We start from the raw sequence: 14,583 nt of genomic DNA, 5'->3' as shown, positions 1-14,583 counted from the left end.
CAAAAATGACAAAAATGACAAAAATGACAAAAATGACAAAAATGACAAAAATGACAAAAATGACAAAAATGACAAAAATGACAAAAATGACAAAAATGACAAAAATGACAAAAATGACAAAAATGACAAAAATGACAAAAATGACAAAAATGACAAAAATGACAAAAATGACAAAAATGACAAAAATGACAAAAATGACAAAAATGACAAAAATGACAAAAATGACAAAAATGACAAAAATGACAAAAATGACAAAAATGACAAAAATGACAAAAATGACAAAAATGACAAAAATGACAAAAATGACAAAAATGACAAAAATGACAAAAATGACAAAAATGACAAAAATGACAAAAATGACAAAAATGACAAAAATGACAAAAATGACAAAAATGACAAAAATGACAAAAATGACAAAAATGACAAAAATGACAAAAATGACAAAAATGACAAAAATGACAAAAATGACAAAAATGACAAAAATGACAAAAATGACAAAAATGACAAAAATGACAAAAATGACAAAAATGACAAAAATGACAAAAATGACAAAAATGACAAAAATGACAAAAATGACAAAAATGACAAAAATGACAAAAATGACAAAAATGACAAAAATGACAAAAATGACAAAAATGACAAAAATGACAAAAATGACAAAAATGACAAAAATGACAAAAATGACAAAAATGACAAAAATGACAAAAATGACAAAAATGACAAAAATGACAAAAATGACAAAAATGACAAAAATGACAAAAATGACAAAAATGACAAAAATGACAAAAATGACAAAAATGACAAAAATGACAAAAATGACAAAAATGACAAAAATGACAAAAATGACAAAAATGACAAAAATGACAAAAATGACAAAAATGACAAAAATGACAAAAATGACAAAAATGACAAAAATGACAAAAATGACAAAAATGACAAAAATGACAAAAATGACAAAAATGACAAAAATGACAAAAATGACAAAAATGACAAAAATGACAAAAATGACAAAAATGACAAAAATGACAAAAATGACAAAAATGACAAAAATGACAAAAATGACAAAAATGACAAAAATGACAAAAATGACAAAAATGACAAAAATGACAAAAATGACAAAAATGACAAAAATGACAAAAATGACAAAAATGACAAAAATGACAAAAATGACAAAAATGACAAAAATGACAAAAATGACAAAAATGACAAAAATGACAAAAATGACAAAAATGACAAAAATGACAAAAATGACAAAAATGACAAAAATGACAAAAATGACAAAAATGACAAAAATGACAAAAATGACAAAAATGACAAAAATGACAAAAATGACAAAAATGACAAAAATGACAAAAATGACAAAAATGACAAAAATGACAAAAATGACAAAAATGACAAAAATGACAAAAATGACAAAAATGACAAAAATGACAAAAATGACAAAAATGACAAAAATGACAAAAATGACAAAAATGACAAAAATGACAAAAATGACAAAAATGACAAAAATGACAAAAATGACAAAAATGACAAAAATGACAAAAATGACAAAAATGACAAAAATGACAAAAATGACAAAAATGACAAAAATGACAAAAATGACAAAAATGACAAAAATGACAAAAATGACAAAAATGACAAAAATGACAAAAATGACAAAAATGACAAAAATGACAAAAATGACAAAAATGACAAAAATGACAAAAATGACAAAAATGACAAAAATGACAAAAATGACAAAAATGACAAAAATGACAAAAATGACAAAAATGACAAAAATGACAAAAATGACAAAAATGACAAAAATGACAAAAATGACAAAAATGACAAAAATGACAAAAATGACAAAAATGACAAAAATGACAAAAATGACAAAAATGACAAAAATGACAAAAATGACAAAAATGACAAAAATGACAAAAATGACAAAAATGACAAAAATGACAAAAATGACAAAAATGACAAAAATGACAAAAATGACAAAAATGACAAAAATGACAAAAATGACAAAAATGACAAAAATGACAAAAATGACAAAAATGACAAAAATGACAAAAATGACAAAAATGACAAAAATGACAAAAATGACAAAAATGACAAAAATGACAAAAATGACAAAAATGACAAAAATGACAAAAATGACAAAAATGACAAAAATGACAAAAATGACAAAAATGACAAAAATGACAAAAATGACAAAAATGACAAAAATGACAAAAATGACAAAAATGACAAAAATGACAAAAATGACAAAAATGACAAAAATGACAAAAATGACAAAAATGACAAAAATGACAAAAATGACAAAAATGACAAAAATGACAAAAATGACAAAAATGACAAAAATGACAAAAATGACAAAAATGACAAAAATGACAAAAATGACAAAAATGACAAAAATGACAAAAATGACAAAAATGACAAAAATGACAAAAATGACAAAAATGACAAAAATGACAAAAATGACAAAAATGACAAAAATGACAAAAATGACAAAAATGACAAAAATGACAAAAATGACAAAAATGACAAAAATGACAAAAATGACAAAAATGACAAAAATGACAAAAATGACAAAAATGACAAAAATGACAAAAATGACAAAAATGACAAAAATGACAAAAATGACAAAAATGACAAAAATGACAAAAATGACAAAAATGACAAAAATGACAAAAATGACAAAAATGACAAAAATGACAAAAATGACAAAAATGACAAAAATGACAAAAATGACAAAAATGACAAAAATGACAAAAATGACAAAAATGACAAAAATGACAAAAATGACAAAAATGACAAAAATGACAAAAATGACAAAAATGACAAAAATGACAAAAATGACAAAAATGACAAAAATGACAAAAATGACAAAAATGACAAAAATGACAAAAATGACAAAAATGACAAAAATGACAAAAATGACAAAAATGACAAAAATGACAAAAATGACAAAAATGACAAAAATGACAAAAATGACAAAAATGACAAAAATGACAAAAATGACAAAAATGACAAAAATGACAAAAATGACAAAAATGACAAAAATGACAAAAATGACAAAAATGACAAAAATGACAAAAATGACAAAAATGACAAAAATGACAAAAATGACAAAAATGACAAAAATGACAAAAATGACAAAAATGACAAAAATGACAAAAATGACAAAAATGACAAAAATGACAAAAATGACAAAAATGACAAAAATGACAAAAATGACAAAAATGACAAAAATGACAAAAATGACAAAAATGACAAAAATGACAAAAATGACAAAAATGACAAAAATGACAAAAATGACAAAAATGACAAAAATGACAAAAATGACAAAAATGACAAAAATGACAAAAATGACAAAAATGACAAAAATGACAAAAATGACAAAAATGACAAAAATGACAAAAATGACAAAAATGACAAAAATGACAAAAATGACAAAAATGACAAAAATGACAAAAATGACAAAAATGACAAAAATGACAAAAATGACAAAAATGACAAAAATGACAAAAATGACAAAAATGACAAAAATGACAAAAATGACAAAAATGACAAAAATGACAAAAATGACAAAAATGACAAAAATGACAAAAATGACAAAAATGACAAAAATGACAAAAATGACAAAAATGACAAAAATGACAAAAATGACAAAAATGACAAAAATGACAAAAATGACAAAAATGACAAAAATGACAAAAATGACAAAAATGACAAAAATGACAAAAATGACAAAAATGACAAAAATGACAAAAATGACAAAAATGACAAAAATGACAAAAATGACAAAAATGACAAAAATGACAAAAATGACAAAAATGACAAAAATGACAAAAATGACAAAAATGACAAAAATGACAAAAATGACAAAAATGACAAAAATGACAAAAATGACAAAAATGACAAAAATGACAAAAATGACAAAAATGACAAAAATGACAAAAATGACAAAAATGACAAAAATGACAAAAATGACAAAAATGACAAACATGACAAACATGACAAAAATGATAAAAAATTACATTTTGATCTTTTTTGACATTTTTGACATTTTTGACATTTTTAACATTTTTGACATTTTTGACATTTTTGACATTTTGACATATTTGACATTTTTGATGTCAAAAAATTGACATTTTTGACATTTTTGACATTTTTGTCATTTTTGACATTTTTGACATTTTTGACATTTTTGACATTTTTGACATTTTTGACATTTTTGACATTTTTGACATTTTTGACATTTTTGACATTTTTGACATTTTTGACATTTTTGACATTTTTGACATTTTTGACATTTTTGACATTTTTGACATTTTTGACATTTTTGACATTTTTGACATTTTTGACATTTTTGACATTTTTGACATTTTTGACATTTTTGACATTTTTGACATTTTCGACATTTTTGACATTTTTGACATTTTTGACATTTTTGACATTTTTGACATTTTTGACATTTTTGACATTTTTGACATTTTTGACATTTTTGACATTTTTAACATTTTTGACATTTTTGACATTTTTGACATTTTTGACATTTTTGACATTTTTGACATTTTTGACATTTTTGACATTTTTGACATTTTTGACATTTTTAACATTTTTGACATTTTTGACATTTTTGAGATTGTTGACATTTTTGACATTTTTGACATTTTTGACAATTTTGACATTTTTGACATTTTTGTCATTTTTGACATTTTTGACATTTTTGACATTTTTGACATTTTTGAAATTTTTGACATTTTTGACATTTTTGACATTTTTGACATTTTTGACATTTTTGACATTTTTGACATTTTTGACATTTTTGACATTTTTGACGTTTTTGACATTTTTGACATTTTTGACATTTTTGACATTTTTGACATTTTTGACATTTTTAACATATTTGACGTTTTTGACATTTTTGACATTTTTGACATTTTTAACATTTCTGATATTTTAGACATTTTTGATATTTTTGACATTTCTGCAATTTGTGACGTTTTTAAAACTTTTGACATTTTTGGCATTTCTGACATTTTGATGTTTTTGACATTTATGTCAGTTTTGACATTGTTCATATTTTTGTCCTTTTTGATATCCTTGGCATTTTTTAAATTTTTGACATTTTTGATATTTTTGACATTTCAACATTTTTGACATTTTTTTTCATTTTTGGAGTTTTTGAAATTATTGAAGTTTTTTGCATTTTTTATATTTCTTATATTTTTTATCTATTTGACATTTTTTAATTTTTTTTTGATATTTATAAGTTTTTTTTCTTTTTTTACATTTTGTGAGATTTTTGATATTTTCTAAATTTTTGACATTTTTTACATGACTGACATTTTGGAAATTTGGGACATTTCTGAAAGTTTGGACATTTTTGATATTTCTGAAATTTTGGTTATTTCTAAAACTTTTGACATTTTTGGCATTTTTTGCATTTTGAAATTTCTGACTCTTTTGACATTTTTGATATTTTGGCCTATTTGACTCATCTGACATATTGACATTTTAATGTTTTTGAAATTTTGGTCATTTCTGTCAGTTTTGACATTTTTTACATTTTTGTCATTTTTTCATTTACTTGACATATTTGAAATTTTCAATATTTTTGACATTTCAACATTTTAGATGTATTCTGTACATATTTTACAATATTGCCATTATTTACATTTTTAATAATTTGACCATTTCTGTAATTTTCGACATATTCCACATTTTTGACATTTATGATGTTTTTTACATTTTTTTTAAAGTTTTGTTATTTTTGACGTTTTTGTTATTCTTGTTATTTTCACATATTTATCTATATTTGACATTTTTGACATTTTTTGACATTTTTTGACATTTTTGACATTTTTTTTCTTAATTTTACATTTTTGACATTTTTGACATTTTCAAAATATTTGACACTTTCGACATCATGACATTTTGGACTTTTTGGACATTTCTGAAATTTTAAACAATTTTGATATTTTTGACATTTCTGCATTGGTCGTTTCTAAAACTTTTGACATTTTGACGTTTCTGACATTTTCGACATTTTTGTCATTTTTGACGTTTTTGTCATTTTTGATATATTTTACATTTTTTACATTTTTGTTATTTTCGCCTTTTTTGACAGTTTTGACATTTTTGATTTTTTTTTTAATTTTTGATGTTAATGACATTATTGACATACGTGACAAAATTGACATTTATGATATTATTGACATTTTTGAATGTTTTGATTGTTTTGTTAGTTTTGATATTTATGACATTTTTAACATTTTGGGTATTAATGAAATTTTCAACATTTCTGATATTTTTGACATTTCTGAAATTTTTCACATTTTTTACATTTTTTTAGCTTTTGTCTTTTTTTACATTTTTGATATTTTTAACATTTGTAACATTTGACATTTTTGAAATTTTTTACATTTTTGTTATTTTAGACATTTTTGAACATTTTACATTTTTGACTTTTTTTATCTTTTTGTCATTTTAGACGTTGTTGACATTTTTGTCATTTTTGACAATTTTTAACATTTTTGAAATTTTTACATTTTTGACATTTTTGTCATTTTTGTCATTTTTGACATTCTTAACATTTTTTACTTTTTTAATATTTTTGACATTTTTGCCTTCTTTGAAATTTTTGACATTTTTGTCATTTTTGACATTTTTAACATTTTTGACATTTTTGATATTTTTTATATTTTTGGAAATTTTTGACAATGTGGACATTTTTAACAGTTTTGACATTTTTGGCATTTTTGTCATTTTTGACATTGTTGAAATTTTCGATATTTCTGTCATTTTTGACGTTTTTGAAATTCTCTACATTTCAAATGCATTCTGCTTGACTTTTTAAAGTTCAGCTTTTAATAAAAACGCATTCTACCTTGTGGGAAATTCGTTTTATCGCACACTCATTTTTCACATTCATTTTCAGCTGAACAGATGATTGATAATTCTAATTCTAATTAATCTGGTCGTTTTGAACTATAAGGTAGTTGATTTTGCTGTATTTTTCATATCTGATATAGATTTCTTTACTACGCACTTGATGTTATCTAATGATAACAAACAATAAAATGATTGAAAACATAAAATTTATTAAAGTTCATGTTTGTAGCAAGGTTGCAGAAAAATATGTAATGTCACAGAATTTTGAGCAAATTACAGAATCTGTGTACCAGAACACAGAATTTTTAGAATATTGACAGATTTCATAGATTTTTTAAATTTCATACGTATTTTCACAATGTGAATTTTTGATGTCAATATAACTTTAGAATTTCAAAGTGTTGATTGCATAAATATGATAAGATTATTAAGGTTAATTTTGCTCAAGTAGAATGTAAAAAAGATCAATTTTTTTATGATTTTTCAATGAACATAAGGAAATATCGTCACAGAAAACCATCATAGAATTGTTGGGTTAAATTACAGGAAACCAGGTAGGTTTGTAGGAGGAACATTTGTTAACGGAAATTGAAACATTCAATTAATTGTTGAGTCACATGGAGTTTCCAGAATTTTCGAGTAACCTATCTTAATGAATATTTAATATTGTTGCACGTGTTTACAGCTTACGAATATGAAATGAGCCGAATTGTCGACAATTTTGGTAGATATGTTAAGTAATCTGATAGATTTTCAATAGGATTCAGGTCAAGAATAAGGGCTGAAGATTTTTCTGACACTTAGGAAAACCAAAAAAGTTAAACGTTTTTTGTTGAAAAGATCTGAGAACTATGGTATCAGAAAAACACCTGAAATGTAACCGAATCACCAACTTATTGAGACAATAAGCTCATTTGTTCAGAAATCCCTGAATATTCTGGATCTGGCTTGATTCTTGAATTTATAAGGATCAAAACATTCTGTATACTACAGAAAAAAGGTAACCCGTCTCAGTCTTACTTTAAAACAAATTGAAGTAAGAATGGCCTTCGATGAAAAGAAATATTATCTTGATAGTTCAGACTGCGCATAGTTTAGTTACAAGATTATCGAAAAGATCTTAAATCGCTTCAGAGGAAGCAGTCTTTTGGTTTGGATAGCATTCGCTCTTTGAACATAAATTTTTATAGATTTTATATTTTTAATTCCTTGTTTTTATTAAAAAAAAAAAAACATCAAGTGTTTAAACGATATTTCACCTCAAAATGTCCCTTTCAATCTATTTCAGCTATGAAGTATACAGCAAAATCGACTTATAGTCCTATATGAACGATGTGTTTGCTGCACTGTATTAGCATATTGAAGACTTGAAAAAAATCATACATCTAACTCCTTATCTTACTTTATACTCCAGGTATGGATCGATGCCGCCTCGCAGATATTCTTCTCCCTCGGTCCCGGATTTGGGACCCTGCTGGCCCTCTCGAGCTACAACAAGTTCAACAACAACTGCTATCGTGACGCTCTGCTAACAAGCAGTATCAACTGTTTGACCAGCTTCCTGGCTGGGTTTGTGATCTTTTCCGTTCTCGGGTACATGGCCCAGGTGCAGAACAAATCGATCGAGGACGTCGGCCTGGAAGGACCGGGACTGGTGTTTATCGTCTATCCGGAAGCGATTGCCATGATGAAGGGATCGGTGTTTTGGTCGATCATCTTCTTCCTGATGTTGATCACGCTTGGGCTGGACAGTACTTTCGGTGGACTGGAGGCCATGATAACGGCCCTGTGCGACGAGTATCCGAGGACAATTGGACGGCGAAGAGAGCTGTTTGTTCTGATCCTGCTGGGACTGATCTACATTTGTGCACTACCGACCATGACCTATGTGAGTATACCTGGGACTGTTGTGAAATTATCTTAAAATTTTCAAATGACATATTTTTATTTTTGTTTTGACCAAGAAAAATTTGAAATCCATTGTTTTAAACATTCTGTAATAATTTTGTCAGTGAGTTGTTATAAATTATGAATTGCAATTCAAAGAAATGAACGAAATTAAAATGAAGTTACAATGATGATTGTTTTTAAAACGTTACTTTACGAGGAATAACTCGACCAGTTGACTTCCCTTCTGATTCTAAATACAACCGAGTTTCAGACTTATTCAATGGACTTCCGGTTCCAAGACAAACTTCCGACCAACAAGTTTCCAGTTTACCAGCTTGAGAAATCGTTCTTGAATTTCCAAATCCTATAATACATATTTACACCAGAACGCGCTTAACAGCTGATGAATGTTTCATGAGAATGAGAGAGAGTGAGTGGCCTGGCTTGGGGTTCCTTTTTATCATATGTGACTGACCATTTGCTAGGAAATAGACCTAGTATTTTTCTTCCGATGTTGATAAATGGTTCATCGTTTAGTCTTGTCGAGCCTACATCTTGTGGGCGGTATGTAGCCCGAATTCCGAAGGGTAACATATAATATGCAAAATATGGAGGGAACACAACGTGAAGTTTAATTTATGAAAAAAGCTCTTACATGAGAAGTTTTATTTCCGCATGGTTCAACTCTTTTTTTCCTTTTTCTAACATTGTCATTTTTCCATTCTTCGAAATTTATTTTTTTTTCATTCTTTTCTTGAGCAAAGAAAACCTCAAAAAGATATTATCGTGCCAATTAGAAAATATGTAGACTTGGCTTTCAGGGAAAAATCATATTTCAATCTCTTAAGAAATTGCAACGCGATTTAAAACAATTCCGAGATAGTGAAAAGGGAGTCTCTAACTGAACGATCACAGTCGAGTACATCTGTGGAAAGTGGGGCAGCAGAATTCGCAATATAACTGGTATAAAAATTGAGGAACTTACCAGGGAGCCTGCGCTCCCGTTCGCTGCACCTCAGAAACGTCGGGACTCGTGCTTTTCTGAGTGCGAAAGGAGCGCTTCTGGTGTTGCGTTCTCTGAATTCGAATCAATACAAGTTGCTTAGTAAATATCGAAATCGTCAAGCTCGTTCTCTTCGTCAGGAACAACATCTTCGATAGGACTTTTGGCAACGACATCGATATTGCCATGGCTTTGTCCTAGAACTTCAAGCTCATCCCCCTCTCGCTCGGAAGGGAGATGCACGACCAACGGTGACTTGGAGATTCTCTTAACTTTGGCCGACTTATGGATACCAGCACTCGTCAACTTTCTCAAAAAAAAAACAAGTTATCCCACAGTTTTTTCCCGCTACTTTGGCAACGATTGTTGGCCTTCCTTAGCACGGTCGATAACGACGGGATTTTCAAACGGTTAGATTCGAAAAAATCGTTATCGCTGTTGACCAGTTGTTCACTCGATCCGGAACCCAGCTTAAAGATAAACCTGCCTTCCTGCCGTGCCTCCACGGTTTGCCACAAAACTCACCGCCTTGCGCTGACTCGTAGAATTGGGATCGTTCGCAACCTTTTTTCGGCAGTCCATCTGAAGATGGCCTCGCTTGCCGCATTTCTGTTTGAATTTTCCTACCTTCGGGATCTTTTCACTCGAAAATGCTGCAACCTTGCTTGTGCTTTCGTCTCCATGTCGATCAGTCCGATTCAAACCCCCAACAGCAGTCATTCTTTTACAACTTGCGGCGCCAAGTTTTCCAGAGCCTTCACCAGAGGATCGAACGACTCAGGAAGTGTCTGAAACAAGGAAATAACGGTTTCCGCTTCTTCGAGTTTAGCACATGCTGTCTTCATCTGCCGGGTGAGATCCACAAACGCGATAATGTGCTCCCTTATCGAATCGCCGTCTTTGAGCTGTATTCGATTGAGCTGCTTCCGAAGTAAATTCTGGGTACCGAGTACCGATGGACTTCTCGGCAAACGTGTTCTCGAGCGCTTCCCTCGTGGCCTTCGCAGAGTTTTTCTTCCTGACAACCTTTCAAACACTCGTTGGCAAGGAAACTCACGATGTGGAATTTCACTTTACGATCATCTTTTTCAAACCACCTTCTTCCCGCTTCATCCGCTCAACGTCATCAGTCCAGCCGAGCCCAGAAATGTTCTGACGCGAAAACTCCAGTGTTGGAAGCCCGGACCGCCGTTGAATTGCGGAATTCCGCACTCAGTGTTTGCAGTGTCTTGTATGTCAAGAATAAAACGTTTGAAGTTTGAAGCTTTTTTATTCTTAGACGTTTGTAATGTTACTGGTGAGTGGGAGTTTATTGCCTCAATTTTATAACAAACTTATAAGAGCAAGTCCAATGGTGTTGGGAAAAAGTGGTAGGAATTTTGACGTCTGTAGCACAGATGGGAATTTTTCTATCATGAAATATAGACCAAAAAGCTTGGCCGTCCACCGGTGTGATAGAATACGAAGGTATAAAATTGAAAGCAACCAGCGATGCCAAGTGAATTTGCTTTTCAGTAATTTTACTGACTTTTTGTATTTTGAATTCACCGTTTGAAAATTGAAATCAAATTCATTTTACTTGATCATTAACTTGAAATAGTAGTGTCAATATGAAAATTTTATTAGTTATATGTATGAATAAGTATTGTTTAAGTTATAATGCATCCCAATATTAAAATGTATTCTGCAGAATTAGGAGTTTTGTATTGGAGTGCATTTGATTACACGAGTTGATAAAGTTTTTGAACTCTTTATAAAACTTTCATTTTAAAAGTGATAATTAAGTAAGTGACAAATATAAAGTATAGATATTTCAGACACAAGCTGAATTTTACTCCCGATACGACGCCTTACGTTTGATATGATTGACACTTGTCGAATCAACAGCGAGGGTTCCGTTTTCTTAAGATGATGGATGGACTTGTTACCGGACATTCCGACGGAATATATTTTTAAAATAAAAAATCGAAACAGTTTCCTACTCCCGAAAACCGCTCAAACAAAACATACAAACAGAATTTATTTATTCACACAGCTATCTGGTATCTCTGCGCCTCAAAATGTATTCGATTGGCAAGGGCATTAAAAAAATTGGCTGTAAGTTTTAAAGAGTTGATTAACTTCATTGCAATTCGTATCAATTTAAGTGATAAAAGATTAAAAAAAAAGAAAATATCACTTTATGTATAAATCCTGAAATTGCTCAATTTCCTCTATTTTCCCCACAACTGAGGTTTTGAGCATAAGATAGATGGCAGCACCTAAGCGTTTCATGCACGAATACTGTATTGCAACGCCGACTCTATCACTCGGTTCGGTGTTGCAAAACATCGTGTTTTTATATCACCCTCAGCCAAAAAGTGTTATACGATACAAATTTTGCAGCGCGAAACTGTTCGAATATCTGATTTTCCCAACACCGGTGTACGGCAAATGTGTTGTGATGTGTTGTAAACCTTCGAAATTTCCAACTCCATCTCAACCAGTGAACTTGCTCTAAGTCACTGATTGCTATGATATGGTAGGGAACTCCACATTTCACACCTCCCCTTGTTCCAGTATTTTTTGCGGTATTTGCCACAAGCTGGGCATGATCGTAAATAGTAAGCTATGCATATTCAAATGCAAACAGAGATTGCGTTGAAAAGAAAAATAAAGGACGCAAGTCTTCCATTTTCCAAGAAGCTGACACATGGCTATGTTGAAAAAAAAGAGAAAAAGAAAAATATATTGTCAGAAAAAGCAGGAAAATTTCTATTGATTTGGGAGAAATTTTAATTTCTAGCTTCAAAGAATTTTTTTATACTTATCACATTAAAACATAAATTTTGATTGTTTGATTGAGTCTAAGAGTAATTCGTTCAAAATATTAATCTTTACCTTAAAAAATCATTATATTACCGTGCGCATTAAAAATTAGACTTTTTCAAATGACGTATTAGAAGAAATCACTACAGATAATAAAGTCTTATACATTTTAAATAAAAGGTGTATGAACTTTCATGCAAAAATATATTTTTCACTTCCGAGTGGCCTTGCGGCGTTTAAATTTTGGCCAAACCATTTGGAAAATGTACAGTTATCTACCCAAAATCGACCGTCCCTATAAAGCACAAAAATATGCGGAAAGTAGAAAAAAAATATTTTTGATTTTTTTCAGTTCTCTTTTTTTATAATTTTCAAAACGAGTTTGGAGCTTCAAACTGGAAAATTTAATATTTTTCCATCATTTATGAATATTTTTTTTAAAATCAAGTATGGGTTTCAAAATTCTTCTACGTTAGTTGTATGAATACTTAAACTGATGTTTCGGTTAGTTGTTTCGTTTAGTGAATTTGCTTATATATCGATTCAAACAATGCTTGGTTGAGTGAGTGTATTCACTTAGTTTTGTTAATAACGTCTGCGTGCATGAATAAAAATTAATGAAACTTTCAATGGTTTATGAGATATTGTCCAATACAGAAGGTCATTGAATACATTTTGTAGTGTCCGGCCATAGACAACACTTTCGGAAATAAGTGAAAACTAACATGAAATGATTTCTCTTACCACATGAATATGTTGTAAATTTTTTTTTTTCTAATATAGTTCATTGATCATAATATTGATACTCTTCAAATCAATAGAGGAACCGATATTTACAAAAAATCTATTTTTGAAGCTATAGCTTAAAAACCTTAAGTGTCCGGTAGTTGACGACTTCCCCTATTCCGTGAACATTTTGAGTAAAAACGAGGGAACTCGTTGAAAAAAGTGTTTTCCACAAATGCCAATAATTTTTCATTATTTGAAATCACTTAACTGCTTCAAAAGCTTAATTTTTTAAACCCTCATCCAAAGCCACAGAACTAAACTGGGTTGCTAATTTGCGCTGGTGTTTATTCAATACGCGCCGTAGAGCCGAACACATCAATACTAAAAAACTTTTTGACTAGAAACAAAAATCAAAATGGACTAAATGAAATTTAGAAAACAATCAAAGTTGATTTATTTGGGCAGAGTTATTCCAGAGAAGTAGTTTTTACACTTTTGGTTCACTTTGAATGAAAATATGCCGTTTTGAAAAATAATGCTATTTTCAGCATTTTATGGGTGACACTTTATAACGAGCCCAAGGGCCGTGACAAAACATACCCATAAAAAACATATTTTAGCGAGTTTTGTGTGATTTTTCACATCAAATCATAATTTAGATTATTTTCTACCGGTATATCATAAAATATTTTCAAATTAATTTTTCTTCGCTAAATTACACCTTATTCAAAGTGTCTTAAAATGTATAAAAGATGAAGAAAAAAACTATTTTTTTATTTATTTATTTATTTTTTCCTCGGATAGGGAAAGCCCAGTGGAGTAAAGCTTCTTCCAAGCCTCTTCTCCGACAGGCACAAAACCCTATCAAAACAGTTTAACAATTCATTTCAATACAATTTTTTTTTTTCACAAAATGTAAAACCATTCCAGTGAGCAAATTGTGATATTGTTACGAATCAGGGACATTTTAAGAAAAAAATCATAATTGCCATGGCAAATCAGAGCATTAAATACAAATTGGTAGTATTTCACAGGCTTAAAATGTTACAGTTTCTTGAAAACACGACTGGCGCGTATGGGGCGTTATATGAACTTTCTCCCAATTCGATATCAAATTTAGGAACTTTTTCTCCATTCGCTTTTTTTTCGGAACTTTCAGGCGAGACTTTTCAACGAACAATTTCGGTCTGTAAATCTGCTAGGTGGTCGCTAGAAAGTTCATATCGCTATCAATTAAGAAATCTTCTAAATTTTATCCCGCTGGTGGG

General features: G+C 29.4%; 1 protein-coding gene across 1 annotated transcript in view; it reads left to right on the top strand.

Annotated features, from left to right (window-relative positions):
* The window catches only part of LOC129743853 (sodium-dependent serotonin transporter), a 110,281-nt gene that overhangs the window by 84,766 nt on the left and 10,932 nt on the right, over positions 1 to 14,583 (top strand). Inside the window, exon 5 of the mRNA XM_055736058.1 lies at positions 8,300 to 8,773. Coding sequence (XP_055592033.1) covers positions 8,300 to 8,773 — 474 coding nt within the window. The remainder of the gene's footprint in view (positions 1 to 8,299; positions 8,774 to 14,583) is intronic.

Source organism: Uranotaenia lowii, chromosome 2 (genome assembly GCF_029784155.1).
Source record: "Uranotaenia lowii strain MFRU-FL chromosome 2, ASM2978415v1, whole genome shotgun sequence".
NCBI classification, from domain to species: domain Eukaryota; kingdom Metazoa; phylum Arthropoda; class Insecta; order Diptera; family Culicidae; genus Uranotaenia; species Uranotaenia lowii.
The sequence above is the reverse complement of the archived record's forward strand: the minus strand, read 5'-3'. Positions and strand labels throughout refer to the sequence as shown.